The 14648-nt window shown below is 42.1% G+C and overlaps 1 protein-coding gene across 4 annotated transcripts in view; it reads left to right on the top strand.

Moving 5' to 3' along the window:
• SETD7 (SET domain containing 7, histone lysine methyltransferase) overlaps window positions 1–6677 on the top strand; it is a 69528-nt gene extending 62851 nt beyond the window's left edge. For all 4 annotated transcript variants that reach the window (XM_073572126.1, XM_073572125.1, XM_073572124.1 and 1 more), the window contains one exon: window positions 1052–6677. In XM_073572126.1, coding sequence (XP_073428227.1) covers window positions 1052–1229 — 178 coding nt within the window. In that variant the 3' untranslated portion in view covers window positions 1230–6677. The remainder of the gene's footprint in view (window positions 1–1051) is intronic.
• Window positions 6678–14648: the final 7971 nt, after the last annotated feature.

The raw sequence follows: 14648 nt of genomic DNA, 5'->3' as shown, positions 1-14648 counted from the left end.
CTCCAGATGGCGGTAGCATACACCCACAGTACCTGTATCCCCCAATGAGCGTCTCAGAGAAAAGGATTTTACGGGGAGTACTCACAAAAATCCATGTTTTTTTTCTCAATCAATCTGTTTTCAGTGACTAATATTTTCTGAAGAGGAACAACCCCTTTAATTGGATACTAACAGTGCTGTGCAAGTGAAAGGAAGATTCCCCCCCCAGGAGTGTAAAGGGGGAAGGAAATGGTAGGGTGGGGGGTTGCAGCAGCTTTGGTGGCGATGAGGTGTCAGCAGGGTCATTGTAGACTGTAAGCCTCCCTGAAGAGGTGGGCTTTCAAGTTATGTCTGAATGTTCCAAATGTGACAGATAGTTGGATGTGATGAGGAACAGAAGTTGGGGGGTACACGAGAAAAGTCTTTAAGGCGATTGGGTGAGTAACGTATATGTGTAGGAGAAAGAGAGGTCTTGGGGGAACCGGAGGTTGCATGCCGGAAGATATAGAGATATTACTCAGCATAAGGTACTTGCAAGCAAGCTGATTTCAGTGCTATACGTGCCTGGGGTGTAGTTTCTGTGAGGCGTCTTCGGTATTTAGGATCTGGTAGTTTGTGCTTATGATTGACAACTTCTTCCCTATTACTGTTCATGGGCATCAAACTATCAGTCAATGACTGGTAGGAATGCTAAGAGTTGACTCATGAGCGTTGCACCTAATAAAGCATACATCTAGCATAAAATACACAACCGCAACATATACATTACAGATTGCTGATAAAAACCTTGTTCTTACCAATTTCCTTTAGAGTGTGACCTATTTGATAAATGGGGTCTATAACGCCAGATGATTTGTAACACTCGATACTGACTGCATATCTACGCTATTGGCATTTATTGTTGTAGCTCGGTCTGTCCCTATTTGCACAATTATCAGCTGCAGCAAAATAACCATTACCGTGTGTGAAGATAGATGTTATCACACCTTCCTATCTAAGCTGTAATGTTTTCTTGATTTCTATGTCGTCTTCTTTCTTAAGGTTTGATTTCTATGTCGTCTTCTTTCCTAAGGTTTGTACATCCTAGATTTGGGCTGATCAAGTGCATCAGAACCATTGCAGCAGTAGAAAAGGACGAGGAACTGACTGTGGCGTACGGCTACGACCACAATTCTGCAGGGAAAAATGGCCCAGAGGCCCCAGAATGGTATCGACAGCAGCTGAAGGAATTTGAGCTGACTCAGTTGTGAATGGCGACGCTTTTCTTCTCCTCTCTGGGTAACTGGATCTATGCATTTTGTTTTTACCGAAGATTTCTGGACTTTCCTAAGGTCGCTGAGAACAGCAATCGAATAATCTTCATCTTGTGATGTTACTCGTTATTAAACTTGTAGTCAAAATACCTGTTATGACCATACCTCTACACTAAAAAAGGATAATGCTGTTTAATACTAGGCAAATACTGGGCGGATTAGTACGCATTTTTCAGGGTTAACTTCCATAGGCATCAGAGTGGAAAAGGCATAAATGTTAGGACTCCAAATATGGAGGTTTTTGTGTCTCTGCCTTTGTGCTGGGTACAAGGTATCTGCAGTGACACGGTGTACAATACATTAGGATGCTGTAGTGTAAGTTGGTAGTCATGTTACGGAGACGGGGAAGGGTGGCTGTTGTCTTTACTACAATGTGACACTTTCTACGTACAGAGGAAAGAACTACAGAAGGGTAAAGTCTCTCTAGGATTATTTATAAATCTGCTTGTGGTAGGACTGCACATTTAGGAGTGGGAAACTGAAAACTAGTGATCTTTTGGTACTTTTTTTGTATTCTATAATGCCCTATGCAGTGTATACTTAGACTGTGAAAGAATATTGCAGGTAGGATGGGTATTGATGTACAAAGAAAATATGCAGAAAAATGGATGTATAAAATGTTTACTTAATGACCTCGTAATAAATCATGTGTACAGAATGTTTTCCCTGCAAGAGATAAAAAGCTTTTTGTCTCAGGCTGCGAGCTGATGTACATATAGCAGGCAGCAGGCATATGTCTGTATACATGTTAGTGCTTTCGGTGTAATCTGCTGTATTCTCCTATATAGTGGGGTATTATGAGGGGCATGGCCAACGGCACATGGTGCTGAATGCCAGGAGAATTTAATATGTCCCACATATCTATAATGTTATTAGACTGCTAAATCATCACACTTTTTTCACATCGTTCTCTGATATGCACCTCTTTATACCAACGAAACAATGTGTCATAATCACATGTATGTTCTAGTTTATATGCAGTAGCCAGCTGTAATGTTAATCTCCTGTGCTACCTGGACTTTTTGATTTGTGTTTTTTAGCTACTAAGGGTGCTTTCACATTGCGTTCTGTGTCCCAGTCAGGGCATGCGTCAGGAATCCCCCTCGAATCGGTGCGGAAGCATGAGCCGACAAGCCATAAACCGTAATGGTGATGGCAGAATGAACTTGTGTTGTGCTGTGCACTTTTTTCGGGAGCGTACACCTGCAGGAGGCCGGCACTCAGACGTCGTGGACTGAGACAAACACTGCAGTGTCAGAAACCTGATAAAAATGTGTGGTAAAAAGCGCAATGATAGACGGAAAATAACCTAATTTAAATAATGGGTGCAGAAAACATGCAGCATCAAAAGCTCATTGTGGGAACATAGCCTAGAAGTGGCCAAGAGGAAACTTTTTTTTGGCTCAATTGGGTTAAGGGAGGCCTATTACTACATTAAAGGGGTTGTCCCACCAACAGAGTACATTTTAATGAATAGATCTTGGAATAATAATAATAATTTCCACAGTTGGATGTGTTTAAACAAAATGTTCCTGTGCTGAGATAATCTTATAAATGTGCCCCTGCTGTGTACTGTGTAATGGCCGTGTCTGACTGTACCGGGACATGGTCTGATCATACTACAGCTCCTGGGCAGGGGAGGAAGCAAAAGACAATATAGAGACATTACAGCATGGGATCACAGCTGAATCTTTGTGAGGTAAAACATTTCCCTGCCTGTTTAGATACATTGTTTGCCTCATGGGAAGGGTTGGTTCACAGGACTGTTAAAAAATAGATCAGAATTTAATCCAGAAAGATGGATCAATATTTTTTTTTTTCCCCCAGCTCCCCACCTACTCTCCTCTCACTTGTCATCTGTGTGCAGTGTATATGTTATCTGGCTATTATTCAAATAGGACTGTGTACAGTTTCCTATGTTACAGAATTGCAGGGTATTCGTAATTCTGTATTGTGACATGTAATCATTTTTTTTTTCTGTCTTGCACCCATAGATAAATTGTATTAGAAAATGCCGGATTCGATTTTAAAGTTCTTAGTGACTTGTAATGTGCATATAAGAAACATAATTAGCGGTGTGACTTTCCATCTGCAACCCTTCCACTCAGCTTGCACGAAGAGTGACGTGGTTGAGACCACAGGGAATATGAGTAGACTTGTTCTGCAAATTGGTTTGCAAATTTCTAGTCATAAAGATGTATAGGGTAAATGTGTTTGGCAAGTACTGGCTATCTCTAGCTGTCCCTTACTGGGAATATGTCAGTAGGATCATCGCCTCCTAAGCGTCTATATGGATATGTAGGTGATAGGAAGCTGAATAAAGTGATACCTTGATATCTGTGATCCAATGTCTTATTCCAGAGAAATCTGTGTTTTCTGATATGCAAATGAGCTATTAAGATCTATGGTGAGGATACTGATCTGCAAGAGAATCCGCCTCTAGATCTGCTATACTACGTTTGTTCTCATAATCATATACCGCTCTGCAGTGAGATCAAAACTGTCAGTCATTACTTGGTTCACATTTGTAACACCCCATTTCATTTAAAATAAGCTCTGGAGGCAGATTCTCATGCAGATCAGTGTGCGGCGCATTGACCTTATCAGCTCATTTGCATACTGTATAAGAAAAACATGGATTTCTCTGGAATAAGACATCAGATCGCAGATATCAAGGTATCACTTTATTCATGACCTACTATACATGCTCATATAGAAGATTTAGGACGGATGATCCTACTGACAGACTCCCTTTACACAATAAACAGAACAGTGGTGCACTTAAGATTCTGCTCACATGTCTACTTGTCATCCATTTGTAATGGATACAGGATTAAAAAAAATAAACCTGAATCTGATACACAAGGAACAAAAATGGATGCAAAACAGAAACCAATTTGTGCATCTGTTTTTGCTCCATTTGTAATAGATCCATTTTACTGGAGGTGTCTCCCAACACCTGTTCTGCGCATGCACAGCGCTTAATGTACAGATGTCATAACTGGTGACCATTTGTTCTGATTTATTTCACATAAAGTTCAATCAACCAGCTGAAAACATATTGCAGTCATATAGTAACTAAATAGTTTCACCGCACACTCGAGAGTTTTCATGCAAATAATCTTTAATGATTGTTCAACACAAGTGCAAGTGGCGGACAAAGTGAAGGCATGCACAAAGAAGCGACTCTAATGTTTCGACCCGCTCGGGCTTTCATCACAAAGTCGCTCTGTATAAGGTAAAAAGGTCCAAATGCCACGTGGAGATCCCAGTAGGGATAGGTATAGCAAGTTCCTTTGGTAAGGGTGGCTGTTGGGGTGCTCCCGCACCTCCTGTGAGCATGTCTGAGGTTTACACAGGCAGACGGTGCTTCATAATTGCACGGATGATCTGTAATCGATCGAGCTATGCGCATAGGCTGCCTTTGTTCTCAGCAGCGCAGTTTCTGTTTACGCGGAACAAAAAGCTGCCGAGAATTCTGAGTTGTAAGATTATTTCATCATTGTGTAGTGTAAATGGACCTTAAGTTTTCTCTAATGTAAAATGAAATAGCATTGTGAAAATAAAAACTGATTTGACTTTAAAATTAAGACAGAGTTGCTACATTTGGTAGTTTGAGCTGAGGCCGTGTTGGAGGGGTAAAGATAATTGTTGAATGCCCTCCCTATCTTTGTTAATAAGTGTAATATAAAAGGTAGATGTGATGCTGCCTGTATAGTTCACCAGTGATCTGTATATTCTGGCAAGAACTATACCGACTCTTTAATCAGTGTATACTTCTTATTTTTGCCTTTGATAAATGGGAACAATGCTTGGTATACTGCTTTGACATTGCTTTACGGGATGCAGATATCTTCATGTCCTGTAGGATGCACTTAGTGGCCGCTCAGGGCATGATATGTCATTAACTGAAATAATAAAACTAGGTTTGCACTGAAGATTATGTGTTATTTTTTTGCTTTTTTATGTGCCTTAAATTGACAAAAGTGTTTCAATTTGTGTGACGTGAACGATGGAGTACAAAATTACAAAGTAAAAAAAAAAAAAAATGCTTCACAGCCTATTACACAGTATATAATTGAGGGTCGTGTTTATTAAAGGTTTGTGATCGGCTAATCTGTCGCCCAGGTGAAACGGGGGTCTCCCTGCAAGATTAAGTGCAGGGAAACTGATCGGCACGGGGCCACTGCTTTTGAAAGCCGAAGCGTGATGTGAACGTGGCTTACGGGTTTGTGCCCATGGGACTTTTCTGCTGCAGAGCTTGTTGCTAAAATGGTGCGGATTTGTCTGACATTTTCCCCCACTTGAAGTGCATATCAATTCACATCTACAGATCTTACCTCTGCTTGGTTTATGCTGCAACATCCGCATGAGATTTTAGAATGTCATTCACCAATGCTACTACAGTACACAGCAGGTTGTGCCGCCTTTCCCCATGTGCACATAGGATTCATGCTTATTTGTGACTTATATACAGGTCAATAAGATGGAGTCCACTTTCCTGTTACATAAGTATTTCTTTTAAGTAACAAAAAGGTAACTCTTAATTTAATTCCTGTTGTTCAATAGAGGCTGCCATTTTTTTTCTTACTTTTTTTTGTTGATCTGTAGTCATATTTTAGATCAACTGATACAACGGCTCCGTAAGGCTCTGATTTCGATGTATCATAATTAAATTCTGGGAAGTTTCTCCCTTAATACATTGAATACTACTATAGCATTAAGAATTGTGTTTTTATATATTTTAGTATATTGTAGTTCACAGGTTTACATCCAGGTCTGATCTAAAGTATGGATTTGCTGTTGGATAAACTGTGTATTTTGTACTGTTGTTTTTGGTTGAGATGTATGCACAATAAAGAAAAGACTGACATCTGTAACCTACTATGTATGATCGTGTGTGTATTCATCAAGGACCAGATCTTGAGAATAATGTGCTTTTATGAAAACGTATGTTGTAGGAAAGCGATAAACCAGTATGAAGGTGTGTTCACAAGTTTTCTATATTTTTGTGACATTGTCACATGTAAACATGCCATAAGACTGTGAGTTACTATGTTATTATTGAGAAATGGATTAATTTATTTCCATTTTGGCTGTATTAAAAGTGCAATAACAGGAATTCAGACTGCTGCTGGTTACTGTCATTAAGACTTGGGTACAGTACATGGGGGTCTGCTGGGTCTTGGAAACGCAGCACTTTGACTCCAATTTTTGATTTATGCTTATGACTCTTGGAAAAATATAATAAGTTTCAATCTGTCAGATATATCATTTTATAAGATGTGGAAAGCAACTGTTCATGTATAATAAGTATTGATTTGGAGGAAAAATGACAATAGAACTTAAGACTTATCTATCGGTATTAAACAGTGCATTCAATTATCCCCGTGTCGCCTGTACTTATTTTTGTAATCCCATTCTACATAGTCGAATGTGACAGAGCTGATTAATCGTGAATGAATGAAGCAAGATACTCATGAGTAAAATGTGCAAGTTATTATGTGCTGGCCCTTACTTTAGCATTGAGACAAGGTTTGTGACTAGTTTTCATGTTTACTTACGGGACTAGCATCCCCATTAGAGATGAGCTAATTAGTTCGGCTCCCTCCTTATTTAGCAAGCTATAGCGCTTACCGAATAAGCTGCAGAGGGAACCCAGCTTCCTGGATCGCTCCTGTTGGTCAGCTGTCTGGCGCCGCGGCTGCATATGTCGTGGCTGTGTCACACTCACATCACATCCATGAAGAGCCCAACAAACAGGCTCTCCTTCAGTGCAAAAAGTGAAACTCATATATAGAGTCATTACAGAGTGATCTATTACAAGTGTTTATTTCTGTTAATCTTGACGATTATAGCTTACAACCAATGAAAACCCAAGAGTCATTATTTCAGTAAACTAGAATAATTAAAAAACACCTGCAAAGGCTTCCTAAGCATTTAAAAAGAACCCTTAGTCTGTTTCAGTAGGCTTCACAATCATGGGGAAGACTGCTGACTTGACAGATGTCCAGAAGGCAGTCATTGACACACTCCACTCCGAGACTGGGACGACGCCGTGCGAATTGCCTTCACCTGACAAGGTGCATGTGGACTCTGTGAGCTAACTTTCCCATTTTTTGTTTCCCTCGTTGTGTCTAAGGGTGGTTTCACATTAGCGTTTAAGGCCGCAGCGTCGGCCTGCGTACGGCCGCCGCTAAGCCCCGCTCCTGCCGCACCTCAGCCGGTAGCTCCGCCTACGGGCGCATGACGCTGCATGCGTCCTGCGTCCCCTATCTTTAGCACTGGGGATGCAGGCCGTGTACAGGTATGCGTTTGGCGGTGCAACCTGTTGCAATTTGGTGCGCTCGGCGCACCGTCAAAAGGACGCATGCGCCGCCAAACGCATACCTGCGCACGGCCTGTGTCCCCAGTGCTAAAGATAGGGGACGCATGCAGCGTCATACGCCCGTAGGCGGAGCTACCGGCGGAGGCGCGGCAGGGGGCGGGGCTTAGCGACGGCCGTGCGCAGGCCGATGCTGCGGCCTTAAACGCTAATGTGAAACCACCCTAAATGATTAGTTTGGTACATTCTGCACAAATAAAAAAACGCACTGTTGAGCTTGAAAACTCAAAAGGGCTTGGACGTCCGTGGAAGACAATAGTAGTCGATGATCGCAGTATCCTTTCCATGGTGAAGAGAAACCCCTTTCACAGCATTCACCCAAGTGAAGACCACTCTCCAGGAAGTAGTTGTTTCCGTATCTAAGTCTATCATAAAGCGAAAACTTCATGAGAGCAATTACAGAGGATTCACCACAAGGTGCAAACCATTAATCAGCTTTAAAAATAAAAAAAGACCAGATTAGATTTTCCCAAAAAGCATTCTTTGGACAGATAAAAATAAGATCAACCTGCAGCAGAATGATGGGGAAGAAGAAAGTAAGGAGAAGGCTCGGAACGGATCATGATCCAAAGCACAGCACATCCTCTGTAAAACATGGTGGAGGCAGTGTGATGGTATGGGCATGCATGGCTTCCAATGGCACTGAAATGCTGAAACTGAAAACAGAAGCAACCAGATGTATTCTGAACTGTACAGCCCTGTACTTTATACTCCGATTAAACCAAATGCAGCAAGGGTGGTTAGACAGTGCTTCACATTATGGATAGACAATGATCCAAAACATACTGCTACAGCAACCCAAGAGTTGAAGGGAAAGAAGTGAAATATTGTGCAGTAGCAGAGTCAATTACCAAATTTCAACTCCATCTAGTATGCATTTAACATGCTTAAGAAAAAAATTAAGGCAGAAAGATCCAAAAACAAGCAACTGAAGTCAGCTATAGTAAATGTGTGACAAAGCATCACAAAGTAGAATCGGGACGAGATCTGAACCTGCGCATGCGCCGTCCCCGGATCGTCGACCATCTTCCCGGCGTCCATGTTCCTGGAGGCCACCGCAACATGGCGGCCAGCAAGGGATGTGCGGGGGCCTCCGGGCTTGGAGGAAATGCCGGCGGAGCCGCCGCCCCTGCATCGGAGCACAGAGAGCCGCCACCCTCACCCCACAGAGCCCAGCTGCCACAGCCCAGCTGCCCCAGCCACAGCCCAGCAGCCCCAGCACAGCCCAGCTGCCACAGCCCAGCTGCCCCAGTACAGCCCAGCTGCTCCAGCACAACCAACCTGCATCAGCACAGAGCCGCCACCGCACGAGCCTGGACCACTGAATGACCCCTGTGACCACTCCACCTGTGCCGGATCCCTTCCCAGGTAAGCTGAATTCGGACTGTAAGACGGACCCCCATTTGACACATTATTTTTTTCCCTATTTTCCTTCTGAAAATTGGGGTGCGTCTTATAGTCCGAAAAATACGGTAATTTGTCCAATTACTTTTGAGCCCCTGAAATGAGGCTTTGTAGAAAAATGGCTGCAATTCCTAAACTTTTCACAGGATATTTTTATTCAAACCTTTTAATCAAACCTGAAAGTGTACACTTCAATTGCATCTCAGTTATTTCATTTTAACCCCTTAGTGACAGAGCCAGTTTGGAGCTTAATGACCAGGCCAATTTTTACAATTCTGACCACTGTCACTTTATGAGGTTATAACTCTGGAAAGCTTTAATGGATCCCGCTGATTCTGAGATTTTTTTTCGTGACATATTGTATTTCATGTTAGTGGTAAAATTTCTTCGATATGTCTTGTGTTTATGAAAAAAACGGAAATATGGCGAATATTTTGAACATTTTTCAATTTTAAAACTTTAAATTTTTATGCCCTTAAATCAGAGAGATGTGTCACACAAACTTCTTAATAAATAACTTTTCCCACATGTCTACTTTACATCAGCGCAATTTTGGAAGCAAAATGTTTTTTTGTTAGGAAGTTATAAGGGTTAAAATTTGACCAGCGATTTCTCATTTTTACAACAAAACTTAGAAAACCATTTTTTTTAAAGTCATTTTGAGGGGTGTTCATGACAGAAAATACCCAAAAGTGACACCGTTCTAAAAACTAGACGCCTCAAGGTGCTCAAAACCACATTCAAGAAGTTTATTAACCCTTTACGTGCTTCACAGGAACTAAAGAAATGTGTAAGGAAAAAATTAACATTTAAATTTTTTTGCAAAAAAATTTACTTCAGAACCAATTATTTTTATTTTCACAAGTGTTAAAAGAGAAAATGAACCACAAAATTTGTTGTGCAATTTCTCCTGAATACGCCGATACCCCATATGTGGGGGTAAACCACTTTTTCAGCGCACGGCAGAGCTCGCAAGGGAAGGAGCACCGTTTGACTTTTTCAACGCAGAATTGGCTAGACTTGAGATCGGATGCCATGTTGCGTTTGGAGAGCCCCTGATTTTCCTAAACAGTGGAAACCCCCAACAAGTGACCCCATTTTGGAAACTAGACCCCTTAAGGAACTAATCTAGATGTGTGGTGAGTACTTTGAACCTTCAAGTGCTTCACAGAAGTTTATAACGTAGAGCCGTGAAAATTAAAAATCATTTTTTTTCCTCAAAAATGATTTTTTAGCCTGCTATTTTTTATTTTCCGAAGGGTAACAGGAGAAATTGGATCACAAAAGTTTTTGTGCAATTTGTCCTGAGTACGCTGATACCCCATATGTGAGGGGGAACCACTGTTTGAGTGCATGGGAGAGCTTGGAAGGGAAGGAGTGCCATTTTGAAATGCAGACTTTGATGGAATGGTCTGCGGGCGTCATGTTGCGTTTGCAGAGGCCCTGATGTACCAAAACAGTGGAAACACCCAACACAAGTGACCCCATTTTGGAAACTAGACCCCCAAGGAGCTTATCTAGATGTGTGGTGAGCACTTTGAACCCCTCAAGTGCTTCACAGAAGGTTATAACGCAGAGCCGTGAAAATAAAGTCTTTTTTATTTCCACAAGTGATTTTTCTAGCCCCCAATTTTTAGACCCCAAAAGTTGGTAAATAGTGGAAACCCCTCAATTCTTGCTCCGACCCTAACCCCAACACACCCCTAACCCTAATCCCAACCCTAATCCTAATTCGCCCTAGCCCTAACCCTAATGGAAAAAAAAATATTTTCTTTATTTCATTATGTTTGCCTAACTAAGGGGGTGATAAACGGGGGTGTTATTTACTATTTTTTTATTTTGATCACTATGATAGTTTATCATAGTGATCAAAATAAATGAATGGAATCTGTCAGCCGGAGCCTGCAGATTCCTGGCGGTTGCACTGCACATGCGCCCATGTTTGTGTGTGAAAATGGGTGGAACCCGGTGGCTGCTCTTTGGCGAGGCGAGCTCACACGTGCCATGCCTGGCTCATGCGCCTAACCTAATTGGTCAACGTGTTTTGAAAAGCAACATGGAGCTGGCAGATCTGCTAGTAAAAATACAACGCTCTAAATACCCATTTTAGAAAGTCAGCTACAGCTTCATCCGCCCTTGTCGTGATTCAGCAGCGCTTGCTGCTTCTGGCTTACCGACTGGTGTGTGATGCCCCCAGGCCTTGGAACTCTACATTGCATATGTTGGAAAGGATTTCTGAGCAGAAGAGGGCAGTTGTGACTAATCTACCAGCATCAACAAAGTTGCCGGTATTCAGTTATGTCTTCACACATAACATCTGAGGTGTGGACATGGATGTCTGACATTTGTACCATCCTCCAAAACTTTGAGGAATCCACCAAGAGGGTGAGCGTCAATGACACCATAATTAATGTCTCCATCCTGCTTATCTGTGTTCTAATTTGAATATTGAGAGTTATGATAGAGCGAAAACATATTTACAGTTTAACTGTTTCAAACACAACAGTCTTATATAACAACGATAACAATAATCCAATAATTAAATCCAAATAAAACTACCCTGCTCCTGACAGCTTACAATCTACACGAACAATGATAACAATAATTTAGCCCAAACAAAACAATCCTGCTCATGACAACTTACAATGTAAAGTTAGGAGGGAGGAGATAAAAAACACGGGTGTATTTACAAGAAGGTATTTACAATCATGTTTGTACTATGATCTTACTGAGGTTCATTGTAAGTGCTGTAGGCCTGAGGACAAGGAGGAGGAGGACAGCATGGTCAGTCGCCCCCTTGGTGGCGACACGGAAGTCTTGCCTGTTAGCAGTCTGGGACGCATTGGGCTGACTTGATGTTACGCTGCCTTTGCCGTGACCCTCGCGCTCTCAAAATTTTGGATGACAGACAGGCAATACTGATTTGTGACACTTCTAGACCCACGATAATCGGAGAACTTTATATCCCTTGGTCCTGAGGCAGACAGGTGTACTAAAATGTTGCAGTACCAGAGGGCCCTTATAGAGGGATTATTAATAAAATTATTATCTCAAACACTGGTGGCAGAGGACACAGTTCGTTGGCCAACCAAGGAGTACAGGTGAGAGAGACACAACTCCAATACAGCAGAGGCAGTGGAACAATGGCAAAGTTCTTGTAGAGTTTTAACAGACCCTCTCATCACCCTGACACAGAGGCGCAGGGTACTGTCACAACGAATGCAATGTTTTTGCAGATGCTGAGGGAGTACCTTGCTGACCGTACCAACGTCCTCTGTCATTCCTCTGTGCCTTATAAATATTGGTTATCCAAACTGGACATGTGGCATGAACTGACTCTCTCTACTGCACACGTGCGCTGTACTCACGGTCAAGGAGCACACAGCGCCCTCGCTCTCTGGCGGTTACTGGGCAAACGGCGCCTTGCTAAATGGCAGTAATGCTATTAGTGGCGGGCGACTACGGGAACAGTCCTTTGCAGCGCCACTGCTCTAATGACAGAGCAGGCTACTCAGGCTCCTTTGCGCTGCTTGTCCACTCCAAAAATCATTGCTGTCTTGCCCGCTTTCTCTTAAGCTAGCCCCCTGCCTCTAGGTCACCAGGTCTGTCTGTCTGCTGCATTTTGCCACAGCGTCGGTGCTTCGGGTGCATTTTGCACTGCCCCCCTTGCTCTCATGGTCATAGCTGGGCATTCACTTCTCTTTTTTTTCCCCTCAGCTTCCGGGCTTGTTCCCTGTCATAAAACAACCCTTCGTTCTGTTTAATGGGGCCTGTCCGTTCCCTTGTTCCCTTATTCCTTCCGCCGGTAAACAGGGGATGCAGCCAAAACAGGTCCAGAACCGGCGCAGCACAGGTACCCGTGGATCGGTCGTCCTGACTCAGTACATATCTGGCAAATCAGTTATTTAATGCAAGCAGCATAGAAGGCATGTACTTCCAAATTTCAAGAGAACATTGTACAGCACATCCACAACTGTTTTAATTTGAAGGGCTTTGTGGCTCATATTCCACAAGATGACACTAGATTGATACTTTAAATTTTCGGTGGAAAATAATTTCACCACTGATAGGTTGTGTATGTTTAGAATTATGTAACATCATTGGTGTGATTAATAATTCATACCTATTAGCTTCACAACATATTCATCTTTTTCTTCAAGACTTTTGAATATAATGTGTTGTAAGAGTTAAAGGAAATAGTTGAATTGTGTTTTACCTCAAATGTGAAACTACTTGTCAATTGTCATCTTTACTATTTCTCCATTCCGTGTGCGGCTAACCACCTAATTGATGTTACTGAGTTTCTTTGGCAAGAAAACAACAGCTACACCAATACCACATGCTTTTCCAATTAATTCATCATGCTGCTGAAGTAGAGGTGAGATTAGGGACCTACATAACATCTGAGGACTGTAGTCAACATGACACTGTGCCAACACCCACTGGGGTATAGCTACCAAATTGACATAGTTTGTGCCCAGCTGAACAGAGTTGTCATAAAAAAATCCTTCAATAACATGTATGATGGATTGTCTCTAGAAAACACCCATATAGTATTATTATTTAGTTATTTAAATAGCGCCATTAATTTCATGGTGCTGTACATGACAAGCGGTTACATACAAAGGAATAAATATTTAAACAAAAAAAAAATTACAATGACAGACTGTTACAGAGGGGAGAGGACCTTGTCCTTGCGGTCTTTCATTCTGAAGGAGAATGGGAGACAGAAGGTGAGGGGGTGCGGCAAATCGGGTGGTGGAGAGGCAGTAGCTTGTGTGGTGGTGTAGAAGTCATATCTCCGAACACCACGCTCTTCAATTGACATCTCTTGAAATGCAGCCGAAATGTCAAAATCTCTATCTTCAGTTTTAGACAATACATGGCCTCCTTTTAAACGTCAGCGGCCAAACAGTTAAGTATTAGTAGGTGAGGGCTTGTCAGAATTCTGCCCAGGAACACCAGGCTTCAGTTGTTGTGAGTCCTGTCCCCGTGAACTTCCACATAATCTTGCTCTGGCTCATCCAGGCATGATTTCATCACAAAGATTTAGCCTTTGTAATACAAAGACAGAGTACAAGACAGAGTACAACAGCGCCTAAACGTTCACCCTCTGCTACTCAGACTTTCTATCTGCACAGTGACTGCCTCTAGGAGGAAGATGATGATGGTGGTAGTAGTTGGAGCATTTAACACAGACATGAAGCTGCCATAACAACTTTAAACCAAATTCTTTTTAACGACATCCCCCACTGTAAAATGTGGCCTGTTTTGTTTTTTTTTAAAGTGCTGTATATAACTGGAGTAACAGACAGGCAAACACTGGAATACCGGCCTACAATCCCCAAATTTTAATCAAACGGATGTATGAGGCGTGTCCAGATATACCACACTGTAAAATATATAAATTTTTATTGAATGCAAAAGAGTGCTGGATATAATAAGAGTGACAGACTGGCAAAAAAGGGAATTTAGGCCAAAAATGCCTCAATTTTTGAGACGGATGTATGAGGCGTGTCACAGATGTACCCCACTGTAAAATGTGGGCTGTTTTTTAAAATAATGCA

Source organism: Dendrobates tinctorius, unplaced genomic scaffold, assembly GCF_039654945.1.
Source record: "Dendrobates tinctorius isolate UK_male_01 unplaced genomic scaffold, ASM3965494v1 ptg000030l, whole genome shotgun sequence".
Classification (NCBI taxonomy): Eukaryota; Metazoa; Chordata; class Amphibia; order Anura; family Dendrobatidae; genus Dendrobates; species Dendrobates tinctorius.
This window is presented reverse-complemented; position numbering and strand designations above follow the sequence as displayed.